This window comes from Centropristis striata, chromosome 21, assembly GCF_030273125.1.
Source record: "Centropristis striata isolate RG_2023a ecotype Rhode Island chromosome 21, C.striata_1.0, whole genome shotgun sequence".
Taxonomy (NCBI): domain Eukaryota; kingdom Metazoa; phylum Chordata; class Actinopteri; order Perciformes; family Serranidae; genus Centropristis; species Centropristis striata.
This window is the reverse complement of record NC_081537.1, coordinates 28698959-28716809: the sequence shown is the minus strand read 5'-3', so window position 1 is coordinate 28716809 and position 17851 is coordinate 28698959. Positions and strand designations below refer to the sequence as shown.

The 17851-nt window shown below is 35.8% G+C and overlaps 1 protein-coding gene across 1 annotated transcript in view; it reads left to right on the top strand.

Annotated features, from left to right (window-relative positions):
• mtr (5-methyltetrahydrofolate-homocysteine methyltransferase) overlaps positions 1 to 17513 on the top strand; it is a 63957-nt gene extending 46444 nt beyond the window's left edge. The window contains exons 24-33 of the mRNA XM_059324431.1: positions 898 to 1018; positions 2370 to 2451; positions 3649 to 3747; positions 5694 to 5769; positions 5980 to 6135; positions 7712 to 7905; positions 9371 to 9571; positions 9706 to 9898; positions 14123 to 14235; positions 15614 to 17513. Of these exons, the coding sequence (XP_059180414.1) occupies positions 898 to 1018; positions 2370 to 2451; positions 3649 to 3747; positions 5694 to 5769; positions 5980 to 6135; positions 7712 to 7905; positions 9371 to 9571; positions 9706 to 9898; positions 14123 to 14235; positions 15614 to 15703 (1325 nt within the window). The 3' untranslated portion in view covers positions 15704 to 17513. The remainder of the gene's footprint in view (positions 1 to 897; positions 1019 to 2369; positions 2452 to 3648; positions 3748 to 5693; positions 5770 to 5979; positions 6136 to 7711; positions 7906 to 9370; positions 9572 to 9705; positions 9899 to 14122; positions 14236 to 15613) is intronic.
• The last annotated feature ends 338 nt before the right edge of the window (positions 17514 to 17851 follow it).

The window sequence follows — 17851 nt, the reverse complement described above, 5'->3', positions numbered from 1 at the left end:
GAACGTGCAAGGAAACCACCTTAATGTCAATATACCCAAGAAAGCTGTACCTCCTCTGAATGCTCTAAGTCTTTAGTCTGTGGGTGTAAAGTATCATGGAGGTCACTACATTGACAAATGCAACTGTGGGGACTAACATTGTTTTTTAAAAAAACAACCGATAACTAACTGAAACTGTATTTTGTGGTTACAAAACTAACTAAAACAAACTAAAATTATAGTGAAAATGTCCTTTGTTTTCATCTTTGTCAACTTTATTCATACGTAAACATTTTTGGTTGATATGAAACCTATTTCATCTATCTGGTTTTATGACTTACTAAACGTATTGGGGCTGAGATAAATAAGACAAAGGAAATAAAGGCAACATTTATTGTGACTTTTTTTAATCTGGCACCCAAAAAATACCCCATTACAAAAAAAACAAAACACTAAAACTAATAAAAAACTAAACTAAAATTAAGCATTTCCAAAAAATAAAAACTAATTAAAAGTAGCAAACTTTAAAAACAAATTAAAACTAACTGAATTTGAAAAACAAAAAAATCACAACGAAATTGAAACTAAAACTAATAAAAACCCTAAAACTATTATAACCTTGGACCCAACTATGCAGAAATATTCAAATAAAATAGGCTAAAAATAAATTCAGGTGCAAATCTAAATTATAGTTTATTTTTAGTATATTTTATTTTAGTATAATCTTGAACAGTGTTTTTTAGTAAATCATGCATTACCTGCACAATTTGCACCTTAACTTCAGGAAGCAGCAGCTCCTGTTAGTTCTAAGGTGCTGTTGGCCTTCATATTGTTTACATATGTGCCTGCATGCTCTGAAATAGCATTTATAATAGCAGCAGCTTTAATGCAAGATGTCTTTTTGCTTTGTTCCTACAGATATCATTGGTTTGTCTGGTCTCATCACCCCCTCTCTAGATGAGATGATCTATGTGGCCAAAGAGATGGAGAGACTTGGAATGACAACACCACTGCTGATTGGAGGAGCCACCACATCAAAGTAACAACCAGACAACTACAAGGCTGAAACATACCACACTAAGATTTATTTAGCAGGGAGCACCTGTCAACCGTAGATAGTGTAGAAATGTTTCTGTCAAGCATATATCATTGTAGTATGTGACAACTAAACTTGCAGCACATTGTTGTCACATTTTATTTTTCATGTTTGGACATGACTATTCTAATAAATGGAATATGCTTACCACTTGTTGGAAATGTACACTAGTGACTGCATGGCCAAAGAGTACAGGTGCATCTCAATACATTAGAATATCATAGAAAAGATTATTTATGTCAGTAATTAAATTAAAAAAGTGGAAATAACACATTATAAAGATCCATTACACACAGAATGAAACATTTCATGTCTTAATTTATTTCATTTCTTCTAATTATAATGATTATGGCTTACATTTAATGAAGACCTAAAATTAAGTGCCGAAGAAATTTAATATTACAAAAGAACAATTTGAAAAAAGTATGTTTAATCTGGAAATGTTGGCCTCTGAAAAGTATGTCCATCTATATGACTCAATACTTTGTTGGGGGTGTTTGACTTGAACTACTGGAAATGGACTTCTCCATCATATTCTAATGGATTGAGATTCACCTGTATCCAGGTTATTATAGTTAACGAAAACTAATGAGATAACGAAAACTAGAATTGAAAAAACATTTTCGTTAACTGAAATAAAAATAAAAACAAGGGTTTTTTTGAAAAACGATAACTAACTGAAACTGTTTTAAAAATGTTTTAAAATTATAGTGAAAGTGTCCTTCAATTTCGTCTTTGTCCATTTTTAACAAACCTTTTGATTGATATGAAATCTATTTCATCTGTTTGGTTTTATGACTTAGTAAACTTATTGGAGCTGAGATGGATAAGATAAAGGAAATAAAGGAAACATTTATTGTGACTTTTTTGAATCTCGCACCTAACAAATACCCCATTCCAAAAAAACTAAAACTAACACTTAAAATAATGAAAACTAAAACTAAGCATTTTCAAAAAAAAAATTAAAACTAGCAAACACACTCTCAAAACTAATTAAAACTAACTGAATTTGAAAAGAAAAATTGACAACGAAGTCAAGACTAAAACTAATGAAAAATCCAAAAGTATTATAACCTTGACCTGTACACCTGTCAACAGTAACAATGTGTACAGATGGATAACTGATAAAATCAGGGTACCTGTGTGAACCACACACAATCATTTCTACCATACATATAATGGATACATTTCTTAAAAAATTAATTAATTATTGCAAGTAGTACATCCCCTGCTTACCATAACATTAAATTTTGCTCTGTCCCTTTGGGTAATTCGTGCATTTTGTGTTTGATAGGACACATACAGCAGTGAAGATCGCCCCTCGCTACAGTTCTCCTGCTATCCATGTTTTGGACGCCTCCAGGAGCGTGGTGGTGGTAAGACGTCACTGGAACCTTTCTATGGCCTAAATATAACTTGCCTTTGACAACCCTTCACTATGGCCTGTAGAAAATCTCACACTACTGACACTATTTCATCATCTTTTTTGCTGACCAATAGCTGACCCTTGTCAACTGATCATGACCAGTTAACCAACAAGATTGATGCTTTGCATCTAGGGGGCCGTGCACTGCAAAAAAGGTGTGTCTAAAACAAGATAAAAACACAATCTGAGGGAAATGATCTTGCTGCATGGACAGATAATTTCACTTGACAAGATTTCTTAAATTAAGATTGTTAAATCTAGAAATAAGCATGTCGAACGCTTAAAATGAGAAATTTATTCTTAAAACAAGATGAATTATCTAACACTTCTAAATCTAAAGTTTTTTTTCATCTTGGTAAGAAACAAATAATTTGCAGTGCTCGAGCCAGTTCATCGCTGCTTGCAGCTTTAATTTGTCTTGTTTTAAGAGTTAATTTCTTATTTTAAGCATTCAACATATTTATTTCTAGATTTAATAATCTTAATTTAAGAAATCTTGTCAAGTGAAATTATCTGTCCATGCAGCAAGATAATTTCCCTCAGATTTAGTGTTTTTATCTTGTTTTTAGACACACCTTTTTCGCATTGTGTCTGACAAGCAGTCTTGCTGCAATTATAACCAATTCCCAAAAAACTCTACATTTCCTACTACTTGTCCACTTGCCCCAGGAAAGGAAACTCCAGATTGCTTCTGGAACAAAATTCACAATCAGTTTTTAAGGATTTGAAGATGTACTTTAAAAACAATCATATAGGCCTATCTGCCATAATTTACAAACCACGAACTAACCACACCAGCTTGAAAGCAGACCAGTCCCGTTTGGTCCATACCAGGATTGATATCTTTCCCACCGGCCCAACTGAACCGTACTAACCCAGCAAACAAAGATGTTTAGTTGCGGTGCGTTCCCGATGGCACCTGGTAGAGCGCGTACCATAGAGGCATTGTCCTCGTTAGCGGGCGGCCCCGGGTTCGAATCCGACTCGGAGCCCTTTCCCGCATGTCTTCCCCTCTGTCTCCTCCTTCGCTCTGTTCTATCAATAAATGTCCCAAAAAAATATCTTTAAAAAAAAAAGATGTTTAGTTGCTCCAGTTGGATAAGTCCAAAGCTGAGTGTGTTTTCTCCTTTTGATTTTTCTGTCTTAGTGCTCACAGCTCCTGGATGAGGCAGCGAAGGAGGAGTATTTTGAGGACCTGAAAGAAGAGTATGAGGAGATCAGACAGGAGCATTACGAGTCCCTGAAGGTAAAAACATCTGGTAGAAACACCCAATGAAGAAGGTCACATAGAATAGCCTAAATGTGTGTGATTAGGTCCAGAGATACAGTAGTTTGGGGAATTTTTTGGTTGAGTAGAACTGGTAATAAAACACAATAGTAGTGTGATGACGGGCTCGCCGTTACCCCCTTATTTAGTATATTATTGGAAATAAAACACATATCAGATGCAGGGAAAAAAGGACATTTATTGATTAACTGTGTATATTCAGGTGTGGGTTTCCAGTAAGGGTGGAGACACACGGCATGGATGCAGGGTCGGCTCGTTGCTGGCTCGTTAGTCCACTCGTAAACGGCCTGTAAACAGAAACGCACAGACATGGACTCAGTACACCAAGGGTGAAAACTGATAACAAAGTATAAACAGAATACATTGAAAATGCTTGAATTTTAATATTTAATTTCAAGGTTTAAAAGTGCTTGGATTTTGGATTAAGTGCTTGTAAATGCTTGAAATTCTTACTGTTTTTCTCTTGCAACCTGACTATAGATAACCGCATTTTCAATGGAAAAAAATATATATACTGAATAGCCTATAGCCTATCTGAGTTTTTCTAATTCCTAGTGGAAGTGAGGGGTCCTGAAGTATCCTATTTGTGGGTCTTTCCTCCTAGTTTGGGTCGTGTTTAGTTCCACCAGCTGACGGTTGATGATTTTTGTGAGCTTACTTTTGCTTCTAGCTCCTAGATTCCCATACCAGTGTGTGTTTTATGAGATTAGCAAACTACTTTTAGTTGTGTAATACCATCGCTGTCTGCATGGTAAAGTGAAATTACCCCTTTTAATATCAAAGTACTCATCTAAAACATGCCATTTACAACCGTTATAAGGTCCTGGAAAAGCTTGAAAATCTGAAAAACCTTCAAAGTCCTTGAAAAGTGCTTAAATTTGACCACTGAAAAAGTGTAAGAACCCTGTATAAAGGATTATGCTAATTGCGCTAATTTGAGCTAAGTTAATGAAGCATATTTACCACAACCTGCCGCTCAGTCTGTGTGAGGTGTCACGGCGAAATAGATCCTCGGGGACGTGACGCCTTAAGTGTGATACGATTTAGCCACTTGTTATAAATGAGTAAGTAGGAAGTGGGAGCAGGGGATCTTGTGTAGTTATGTAAATATATTTATTTATGTTTATATTTTATATAATGTGTTCATGGATGTATGTAAATATTTATGGTTTATTATTAATTCTGTAAATATGCAAAATACCTGATTATGGTTGAACCTAATTAGTCACATGATGGGGAGGTTTTTATAATATTGTTATTGAGAATTGGATTGAGTTATTTTTTTCTGAAGTGTTGGATTTTCTATGTGTGGAAATAAACGCACAATCAACATCACCAGAGGAATCATTGTACTTTTATTTTGCCTGACAAGTAGTATGTAGAGACTGAGGGTCCAAAAAACGCTAAAGAGCTGGTGAGGAAGGATCAGTTTTTTTATTTTTTTATTTAGTCTCTGTTGTACCAGCTCACAGACATAGCCAAAAATGCATATAGAGTAAGGAAGCTGTTTTTGTTAATGTGCTTTTTTTTGGGAAAATGCTTCAATAGAACTTTAAGTTGACCCAACTAATGCATCTGAGGCCATTCTAAGATTAAATGACAAATTTTATTGATTGTGACTGTCATTGCTTTTAAAATGTATTATTTCTGTGCTTTTTGTTTAATTCATATACCTTTGATTTTTTCTATATTGTCATAATTAATTGTAGTTTTGTCTGCATTAATTATATGTATTGTACCTCAGCACCATTCATTATCAAGGTCCTCTCTGAATGGGTTTTCCAAGTTTCATTTAAATAAATGAAAATTAAACAATCCTGTGTTTGCATGCATTTTGATGTCAACTATATTGAGTTGTGTATTATAAATAAATCCTTATCTTTCTTCTCCCTCTGTTGCCTCAGGATCGTCAGTATCTGTCTCTCTCCCAGGCCAGAGAGAAGGCTTTTCATATTGACTGGCTCTCTATGCCCACACCAGGTAAGTTAGCTCAGATCAGATAATTCTGAAGTTATTTTAACAAAACTGTACCACAGATACACTGATAAAAGTATGCAGTATCTCTTCAAATATCATATAAATTAAATAGGTGTTTGAACAAGCAGGTACAGAGGACATACTAGTTGTAGTGCCTTGGTACACTGTGGGAAGTGCTCGTCAAGTATGCTTTTTCTTTGTCTTGTGTTTCAGTGTGTCCTCAGTTTCTGGGCACCCGTGTGTTTGACTGGTACGACCTTAACAGTCTGCTGGACTTCATCGACTGGAAGCCTTTCTTTGATGTGTGGCAACTAAGAGGAAAATACCCCAACAGAGGTTACCCCAAGATCTTCAAAGACAAGACTGTTGGTATGAGCTCATCCTCTGTCAGCGATCCTCATAAATAATACCACAAGTATCAATTCTGACACACGACATGCTCAATTGTTGCTCATGAATTTTATTTTGTTAAATGATGTTAGCACTTAGTGATGTAAATATAAATTAGCCAAAATAAAACTTGTGTTTTTGAAGATTTCAATGCAGTAGTTTATAATTTTTCCCTCTAAATCAGGGGTAGGCAACCTGCGGCTCTGGAGCCTCATGTGGCTCTTCAGGCCGGTTGCAGGGCTCCCTGTGGCTGTGACAAAAAAAAAATGTTGATATATATTTATATTTCTTTAGTTATTATTTATCATTAGTGTAGGCCCAAAGCAATGTGTATTCTTCAGTTGTAAAAATGTGTAGCTTATGTACAGCATGAATTTTTTTTTTTTTTTTTTTTTTTTTTTTACATTTTAGTCAACTAAAATGTGCATTATAGCTTACAAAAGTCTACAGCCTGGCACCTTTCTTTAACCTTTCATTTGCAAAACATTAATAAATGCTCCTTCAATTGCCACCTATTGGGTTAGGATATTTCAAAGTTTATCTGAGATTTTCCAGAAACATATTAAACCAGACCCAGTTCTTGCAATGTTTGGGGTCGGGTCAGCTGCAATGGAGCTCTCTTTATCAAACAACCAGAAGAATGTGATTTGTTTTGTGACTCTGTTAGTGAGAAGAATAATTCTGCTGAACTGGAAACAAAAAAAATCCTCCAGTCTATCAAGCTTTAATGAATGATATAATGAAACATTTGCAGTTAGAAAAGATACAATTCACCCTGAGCGGTAATACCTTTCACACAATATGGCAGCCATTTATGGACTATTATACTAAATATAATCCCATGAAAAATTAAAAACTGTAAATTTTAGAACACTTGACATCCTCCAAGTTGTATTATTACTATTTAAATCTTTCTTTTATGTGTAAACCTTATTATTAGTGTTTTGATATCTGATTTGGCCACAGCTAGGTTTTTGTTTTTATTTTTATTTTTTTATCGCTTTTATTTTTCTACTATCATTCTGTTCTTTTGTGTTGATTTCAAGCATAAATTAACTCTACCTTCCTTATTTTTGTCTTCTAGTATCTTCTTTATTTTTGTGTGTGAACGAAAGAAAAAAACCCAGTAAAGAGAAGTTGGGGGAAAAAATGCTCCTTAAGACCTATCAGTAATGTTGGTAGGCTAATTTAGACTTGGTAGGCTGCATTTTGCTTCATCATAAGGCTCAAAATAAGGTTTGCTGCTCCATTCCAACATTTTTTCTCTTCTTTTGCCAACAATGGCTCTTCTGTTGGTAAAGGTTGCTGACCCCTGCTCTAAATAAATGTAACAGAGTAATCAAGTTATCATGGTTACATGCAAGATTATTTATTTGGCTCATATTTACATATTCAATTCATTATTCACAAAAAAGAGATAAAAATGCCGCTTATCATGCATTGATCTTATAAAAAATATGTTACAGAACCACAACATTGTCAGTAGAGAGACTTCCAGCCTTGTTGTCGTGCAGGTGAAACGATGTCTGACCTGACTAATGTTTGTTTCCTGCAGGTCTGGAAGCTCGGCGAGTCTTTGATGATGCCCAGCGGCTGCTCAGCGAGATGATTGGCAGTGGTAGTCTGGAGGGGCGGGGTCTGGTGGGCTTCTGGCGAGCCCAAAGTGATGGCGATGACATCCATGTGTACAAAGATGATGCAACAGTACACACCAAGCCCATTGGCACATTTCATGGCTTACGGCAACAGGTACATGCTGCATAATACACAATGTTGTGTGCCTGATGTACATTCTTGTCGGCTCTCATTGGGTCGTCTTGTCACTTTTTGGAAAAGCTGGCAAAGTTGTTAATTTCTGCCTTACCCCCCAAGACTGAACCTACAGGGGATTTCAACCTGAATGCTAATAAGTTCTCAAATTGACCATCACAATGTTATACTGGAAAATAAGTACACCTTGCTAGTGCTAAAACAGACGTTTTAAAACAACAAAATTATGTCCAACAAGAAATATCTTAGACAAGTGTGAGGTGTGTCTTTATACTTTGTATGGTACAAATAAACTCAAAATAAATCTTGTATTAAGTAAGCAGGATTGAGTTCCTAAACCAGGAACTAAGTTAGCATTTTAGCGCCCTGGGGTCCAGCCTCTCAAACTCAATGAGGATTTTGAATGGGTTGTTGGTTAAATGCCTGAAAAAAGGTCTGTGGTTAACACAAGCTGAAGAGTTCGTGTGATGTTCGTGTGTTGTTGTACAACATAAAATACATTTGTAAATACATTTGGTTTTGATTTTTTAAGTTTTTACGTGCCCTTTAAATGTTGGTAGCTAACAAGTGGCTAAATGAGACTACAGTTGTCGGGGACATTAAACATCATCACACCGGACACAGACAGGAACTCTCTCTAGTGAGAGAGTTCCTGTCTGTGTCCGGTGTGATGATGTTTAATGTCCCCGACAACTGTAGTTGTCCACCTCACAGACTCTAGTCATGTTTTTCAGAGATTAGGTTAATAAACAGTTTATTAGGCTATGGTTTGGCTAGCTTGTCAGAACTGCTGGTTAGCTTGTCAGAGACCGTCTGAAGCTAACGGTATGCGATTGTGGTCTAGTTAGCTATAGCATAACGTTAGCTTTTTACTTCTGTCAGCTTGTTAACCCTTTGATGCACAACATGTAAACACCTTTGTTTGAATATTTATTTTTTTTAACAGATCATTATATCCATTTTTCCTTTCATACTTGGATAGAAAAATATTTTTTTATTATTACATCAAGTTTACACACATGGGTCAAAAATTATCTTGTGCATTAGAAGCGTAGTGATGAAAAAAGGGCTCTTATTCAAAAAGTAAGAAATGGAAACAAAAACTTGAGGAAAACCTGAAATGCTGAATGATGAAACTGATGAAATTAATTTATTGCAAAGATATAGAATACAAAAAATTTGTTGGGTCACTTTAGACCCATGTTGGGTTAACGCTTCAAATATCATAAAAGTGGTGTTTATTTGTGAAGACTATCCTGCTGAACAAAATGCAGAAACATCAGAATCTCAATAGACGCCATTGTGATGCTCACTTCGGAGTTGGCCTACAAAAATACGTCATTTAGTTTCCTCTCTATTCAGCTGGCTAAGCTGGTCAGAAATGGATGGTAATGCATTTCTAAAATAACAGTAACATATTTCTCTGTGTGTGTGTGCGCTGCAGGTGCAGAAGGACAGCTCCAGTTCAGAGCCCCACCTGTGTGTGTCTGACTTTGTTGCCCCCGTAGACAGTGGTGTGGCAGACTACATCGGTGTGTTTGCTGTGTCTGTGTTTGGAGCTGAGGAGCTGAGTCAACAGTTCCAGGCTCAAGGAGACGACTACAGCAGTATCATGGTCAAAGCGCTGGCTGACCGTCTGGCCGAGGTACAGCATGGACAGCTTCCTAACACTGCTGAATATTGCATGGGTTGATGAGCCACTGGTGCTGAAAGACGAGCTAACTGGGGCTACATTGGTGTTTCTTTGGTTTCTGTTACAACCTCCTGTCCGTCATCCAGGCCTTCGCTGAAGAGCTCCATGCTCGTGTGCGTAAGGAGCTGTGGGGCTACAGCACTGATGAGGATCTGCAGGCCTCAGACCTCCACAGAATTCGATACCAGGGCATCAGACCTGCAGCTGGCTACCCAAGCCAGCCTGACCACACAGAGAAGACCACCATGTGGAGCCTGGCCGGGATCCAGGAGAAGACGGGTAAGCCCTCAACCATTACACTGTTCTAACTGCAGCTTAAAGTATCCAGTGCTGTGGTCAGATATTTTCTTAGTGGACTCTGTACAGCTGAATGAAAATACATTAATTTTCTCTTCTCAGCACATTAACTTGCACTCATGTAAGGATGACACAATGCAAGATTTTGGAGACACTGGGACAATGATTGACACTTGAAATTTGACATTGTATTGTAATATTGGAGATTTCAACCTGAATGCTAATAAGTTCTCAAATTGACCATCGCAATGTTATACTGGAAAATAAGTACACCTTGCTAGTGCTAAAACAGACCTTTTAGACCGACAAAATTATGTCCAACAACAAATATCTTAGACAGGTGTGAGGTCTGTATGTAATCTGTATGTCTTTATACTTGATATGGTACAAATAAACTGAAAATAAATCTCATTAAGTAAGCAAGCATTATAGAACAGTGATAAGTTCTTAAACCAAGAAGTAAGTTAGCATTTTAGCGCCATGGGGTCTAGCCTCTCAAACTCAATGAGGATTTTGAATGGGTTTTTGGTTGGATGTCTGAAATAAGGTCTGTGTTTGACACAAGCTGAAGAGATGTTTTTTTGTACAACATAAACTACATTAGTAAATACCCCCACTTGTGAAATTTTAAATTTTTAAGTGTCCTTAAAAAGATGGTTGCTAACAAGTGGCTTAATGAAACTACATTACACCATTACACATGACACTTGAAATTTGACATTGTATTGTTATATTGCACTGCTTTATTCAGTGTTTTTGTTTGAGAAACAATTGACTGTTGATAGTGTTTCTGATGGCTGTCTATTGTTGTCTGTTTCAATGGTCTGTTAGCCTACACCAAGGTTATAATAGTTTTTGATTTTTCATTAGTTTTAGTTTTAATTTCGTTGTGATTTTTTGTTTTTGAATTCAGTTAGTTTTAATTTGTTGAGTGAGTTTGCTAGTTTTAATTAGTTTTAATTTTTTGGAAAACGCTTAGTTTTAGTGTTAGTTTTAGTTTTTTTGTAATGGGGTATTTGTTGGGTGCCAGATTCCAAAAAGTCACAATAAATGTTCCTTTATTTCCTTTGTCTGATCCATCTCAGCCCCAATAAGTTTATTAAGTCATAAAACCAAATAGATGAAATAGATTTCATATCAACCAAAAGGGTTTTACGTATGAAAAAAGTTGATGAAGACGAAAATGAAGGACATTTTCACTATAATCATATTTAGTTTTAGTTAGTTTTGTAACCACAAATTACAGTTTCAGTTAACTATCTTTTTTTTTTAAACTAGTTTTTATTTTTATTTCAGTTAACAAATGTTTTTTCCATTAAAGTTTTCGTTATTTTGTTAGTTTCCGTTAACTATAATAACCTTGGCCTACATCCGGGGGCATCAAAATTAGTTAGGCTAAACAACAAATAAAATATTTTATTTCCTCTTTCAAGCAGGATCAGGGGGTTTCATTGTGGGCTAAACACTGCACTCCATGCTCAGGGGTTTCTCTGGATTCTTTAGAGACAAAGGTGGTGAAGGCTGGAAAACATGCATTTCATGTGTTCGCACCTTTAGAGTGAATGCTGTGAGGGATTGGATTTTCTACAGAGTACACATAACATCCCATGGGACGTGTTTGTGAGAGAGATGTTCCTTTTGGGCCATACTGAAACAACACTTTCTTTGTGCTGACTGTTCAGTATGAAAAAGACTGACCCTCACTTTCCTCCTGAACAGTCTCATCTGGCTGGCTGGTTAATTAACCCTCTGGAGTGACCCATCACGCAAGCGTGATTTGTGTTTTTGAAAGTAAAAATACACAAACACAAAATCAATTTTTTGTGGGGTTTTTTATGTGTTCAAAATGTTGATCCAGTATGTCAACGTGAAAATATGATCATCATCATCAGGTCATATAGGTGAGGGTGTGCTGAAAATAATGATACCAAAATTTTTTTAAGTGGTATATACAGGCAGAATGAAAGGTATTCAAAAACATAGTAGGGCTGGGCAATATGGACCAAAAGTCATATCCCAATATATTTAGGCTGAATATTGATATGCGATATATATTCTGATATTTTTATCGCAAAGTGAGAGCAAATCTTTAGTCAAAGTCAAATATGACATGTCATAAGTAGTTTTATTGAAACTGTTTATTTAAGTAAACATAGATATTGTCTAACAGGAGTACCTTTTTTTTAAAGTCAAAGCTCAAAAAAGTGCACATTTAAATAAAAAAAAATCTTAAATAAAATAGCCTATGAAATAAAATATATATTTATAATATATAATATAAAATTTTCTGAAAAACATTTATATGAGAAAAGAATAATGAACATTACAAAATAACTAAATATGACAAACCCTAGTAAGGGCTAGGGTCTCTATTTAAAAAGAGAAAATTGAACTATATCGATATATGTGACATATGATTTAATTCCATATCACATTTAAAAATATATCGATATATCGCCCAGCCCTAAACCATAGCCAAAAACATTTACTGAACAACAATATTTCACTAAACTGAAAATCTGAAAATGAAAAGAAAAAAGTTTAGTGTAAACAGATATATGAAATGTGTGCTCTGTAAGTGTGTGCATTGTCCAAAAAATGATACTGAAATTTGTAAGGATCACCAGTACTGGCAGAGTAGAACCCAAAAGCACGACACAGAGACAGTAGATCAGCAGGAAACTCAGTTTACTTAATGTTCGGGCAAAAAAGGTCAAAACCGGGAGATCAGTCCAAACAGGCAAACAAATCCGACAAGGGGCAGGCAGGAATCCAAAATCTAATAGACAGGCAGGTTCAGAACAGGTAGATCAGGCAAAAACAGACAAGAGAACGCTGGAAGGCTTGGTGAAACACAAGACCATCTGGCAGAGAACAGGTGGAAGTGGACCAGTATAAATACAGGGGAACTAATGAGGGAATGACCTGCAGGTGATGAGATGAGCAAAGAACCAGGTAAAGGGAATGAACTGATTAACTGGCAGGTGGGAGTGGTAGGATCTGAAATGACAGGGGAGTTAATGATATGACATGAAAACAAAATGAAGTGAATATAACTAAGAGTTGCTGGAAACCCTGACAGAAATATTCATTATAAAATAGATACAAAAGTTGAAATATAATTGAATTTCAGTTAGATGTTTAATGAAAATGTGTTGAAAATGTCGATATAATCAAGGATTAGTAGGCTGTATTGAATTAATAGAGATTATGTCCCTAATTTAAGCTAATTGCTGAAGTAGAAACACAATACACTGTCACCACAATACAAACATGTTTAGTTGGGCTTATCAACTAAAAACTGTAAGCCCCACACTATCTAGACACGTCTAACGGTAAACTTATTAATAAACCATGAATTTGATCCAATATTTACTACTGACCTTTCTATTCAGGGACCACTCTTGTCAGGCTGCCGCTAGCGCTGGGTCGGTAGCCAGATGATCAGCTAGGCAGCAGAACATTTGTTTGCTGTGATTGGCTGAGCCATGAATTGTTGATCATCCAATGAGAAGTTGTGAAGGGCAGGTCATGTCTTCACCCACCTAGGAAAAAAAATCCCCTCCAGTATACTGTGAAATACAAGTGGCGAAAGGTTTAGTCAGCATTGTGTGAACTTGTTTGGTAAGACCTTAAATGGAATGGACGTTCATTTGTATGTCAAAGTCCCCCACTACAGCTTATAAAAATCTATGTCAAAATGAAACTCCTGTGTGCGCTTGTGTGGATTAGAGAGCAAATGTTCAGTCAAAGTCAAAGCAAGATATGACATGTCACAAGTAGTTTTATAGAAACTGTTTATTTAAATTAACATAAATACTGTATAACAACAGGAGTACCTAAAAAAAAAATCAAAGCTCCATTAAGTGCACATTTAAATAAACAAAATGTCTTAAATAAAAATAATGAATGAATGAAATAAAATAGGCTTGTTCTAAAATAAATATTTTTATATGAGAAAAGAATAACGAACATTACAAAAGAACTAAATATGACAAATCCTAGTAAGGGCTGCATTTATATATAAAAGAAAAAAAAGAACTATATTGATAAATGCGATATGGTCTAATTCCATATCACATGTAAAATATATCGATATATATCTTTTATATCGATCTATCGCCCAGCCCTAGTGTGGGTATTTGTTGTCGTTGCTGTGTGCATATTACTTTGCTACATGTGTGTGTGTTTTGCCTGTATGCGCAGGTATTTGTCTGACGGAGTCCCTGGCCATGACGCCAGCTGCCTCAGTGTCTGGACTTTACTTCTCCAACCCTCAGGCGTCATACTTTGCTGTGGGAAAGATCACCAAGGAGCAGGTATAACTAACTATCCACAACTTTGACTGGTGTAAAAAAAAAAAAAAAGAGAGAAAATGCTGTCAGTGTTAATGAGGTGCCCCGTTCTTGATGCTTGTGTGCGTGAGTTGTCAAGCTGGTTTAGTACACAGTTGCGCTTATCACGACAGGTCTCACAGACTGTTTTTAAAAATGATTAAATGCAATCAAAGTAAGAAGCACAATATTGTAATTATCAAGATTTCTACCATAGACTGTATATAAATAGTGGACGTAGTGACATTCCCATTGGTTTGTGGACTGTCCGGTTGAAGCATCGAGTTTGGTGTTAGACTCGTTGCCATCTATGTTTTCGTATATATTGCCTTCTTGTTTTTGGAAACTGGGAGCAGACCATATTTGGACTGTGGACAAGAGAGAGGTTGATCTGACTGACTGCTGAGGACACAGCACTACACACCATCTACACCAGCAACCTGACTGCACTTGGCTGCGAACTCGCTGCTAATTCATGTTAACATTAACTGTATAAATAACTGGGATGTTAATTTTGGCTCGCATAAAAAACAAAAAAAACAAAATGTATGTTACTTACCCAAAAAAATTAACAGAAACACCTTGGAGTGTCTGTTAGTCCAACCAGACGCTGAACAAGACATTTTTAATGAACAAAATGTTCAAAAAAACTCTCATTTAGTGAAAATTTAGTGTGAAAGGGTCAATTTTTTGTTTTATGTTTTAAAAAAAAACTTCATTGACGGTGCCGTAGATTTGCATTGCTTTTCTTCTATCCTGATGACTGTTTATCTTGTTAGTGACCTGTCAATCAAAGGTAGCCACGCCCAGAATCATATGATTCTTTATCTTCTATTTTCTTCTAAATGGCCCCATTATTTACACTATTAACATCAAATTGTCTTGAAGAATATTTTAAACTAGTGATTGAGACCATAGTGTTGTCCTGAAAAAAACTTCTGAGCTAATAAACCAAGTGAGAAGTGACTTATTTTGTATAGAGATAGATGGGACCAAAATGCTTCTGCAACCTCCGCCAAGCGCCCCCTGTAGGAATTTTTGGTAGAATGCAGGCTCACTTCCAAGGTTGCCACATCGCTCAGCCTCAGAGGTTGCCGTCTGGTTTCTATGCATCCAGGAACCTGGAAATTATTTAAAAGATATCCTGTAATAAAAAAAATCACTAAATCACCCAGCATATCATTAATCTTTTCCCCGCTAAAATATGTATCTGTATCGGCCCCAAAAATCTCATATCGGTCGGCTTCGTATCTAAACAGGGATTTCACTTTGAAAGTTGAGGTTTCACTTGAAGATGGAAGATTTGAGAGGACACAAAATCAGGCTGATCTTTTGTCTGTATTTTCACCGCCCTTGTCTTCAGGTGGAGGACTATGCCAGGAGGAAAGAGATGTGTGTGGAGGAGGTGGAGAGATGGCTGGCTCCCATACTGGGTTACGAGAGTGAGGCGTGAGCACTGTACCATTCCAGCAGTAAAGTTGACCACACAGGCATCAGGTGTACAGCGCAACCATTCCACTGTAGCTCACACAGGTTCTCACTGGCTGTTTACAAAGGGATGCACTGAGCTGATGCGGTCTTATCACTGTACTCGTGTTTTTATTGTACATTTCAGAACATTCAAAATCTTCTTTAGAGCCCTATGTGCCAATAGTATCACTGTTAAACACACACAGACATTGTATGTAATGATAAAGAGATCTGTGTAAAGCATTCCATGCTTATTTTGGGAAGATCTATCAGGTCTACAGATGGGGTTAAATATTCTTTGACTTTTACATTTGTGTTTTCCATAGTGCTTCTCAAGAAAAAAAAATCATCATTATTATTTTGCTCACAACATTATTATTTTAGAAGTCATCCCTGTGCTGGAATATGTTCAAGTTAGTCAGTAGCTGTGCCAACACTGATTATTTACTGTTAGTGAGACTTCAGTTTGCCAATTATTTAAACATTTTAAAAAGAGTATTCATCCATTTCCTATAATTGGGCAAAACATCAATAATTATGGTTTTCTCAAAGAGGGACTTCAATATTTTGGCAATCCTGAGTAAAATGAGAAGATTAATATCAATTTCATGTCTGTGGTAAGCATGGATGTGGTTAGCCTAGCTTAGCATAAAGACTGACAGAGAAATGGGGGGGAAACTGTTAACCTAGCACAGCAAAAGTTAAAGCTTGCTCTAAGCCTCATTTATTTGATTTTTTAAAAATGTTTACACAAACATAAATGTTGATGAACAACAATTTATCCATCTCCATAGTATTTCTGTCTAGCATTTCTGCCCCTTGCTTCCAGTCGAGATGCTAAGCTAGGCTAACAACATGCTTTCTCCAGGAGACTGGAGATAGATATCAATCTTTGCATCTAACTCTTCCAAAGTAAGTGAGTAAGTACATTTCCCAAAGTGTTGAAGTCTAACTTTAATGAAGAAATTATCTTCAGGGAAAAAAAACAAATAATGATAATTAAGATCAGTAAATTTCTGAACAAAGAAGTAGTAAAAAAAGACAAAGAATTTGTTGTTACATTTTGTGGCAGCTGTCAATATATGATTATTTTTTATTACAGTTTTATACATGGTGGTACAGGCCAATTCCTTTGAACTCAAAAAGTATTGAGGTAAAAGACCCAAAGTGTGGTAGATGTATGTCAAATGTTACAATCTTTAATGGAGACCTAAACCAAAAAGTATTAAAGCAAATGTATTTACACTACAAACATAAAGTAAACCCTGGACACATGTGGTTTATAAATTGTTTTACATATTAATTTATTTCAGTTAATTTTGATTATTTTATTGATTTTATTTTACTTTTTTGTAAAAGTAACACCAACATTTTCAGTGGTTTATTAATGTTAATTACTTGAAAGGCAAACTATTTTCTTTAAAGTGATAAAGTTTTAAATAAGTTAAAGCTTTAATTGATTTAGGTACTAATTAAAAGGTTCACTGAAGAAGAAAATTACATAATCCTTTTCTGTTATTTCACTGACAATTTTGTGGCTCTTTGTCCACCTTACATTGATGATTTCTGTAATTGTAAACAGTCAAAATGTTAAACCTTGAAGGATTAGGAAATGCAGGAAAAACGATTGTACCACCATGTAAAGCTGCCAGTGAAACAAATGTGAATGTAATCTTTGATAAGAAACCAAACAGCTGTTGGCTTTAGGTTCCATCCTGGTAAAACACAATCAATATGTGCATTAATATTATGCATTTACAATCAAACATGTTTTATGTCGTTTCACTTTGTATTTGCACAGTTTACAATGAAAAGCAGTGTGAACCAAGCTGTTATGAGTCTCATATTCAAATTATTAGATAAGTTACATCTAGTATCACCAATTAATTACCACTGTCACAGCTTTTCGCACACTGAGGTGCAACTAGTTCCCTGAAATTCTAAATTGTTGACATTTTACCAGGTGCTATCAGTGCTGTTTTTGTGTGTACTATACAACATGTCTGTTCATTCTGTCATCCTGAACAATCTCCTTGTGGGACAAAAATGTTTAAAAATATCTGTAAGATTCTGCCTGAGTGCATTTCACATGTGTCTTAAAAGCCCTACTGCTGGGCTGATTCTTAATCAG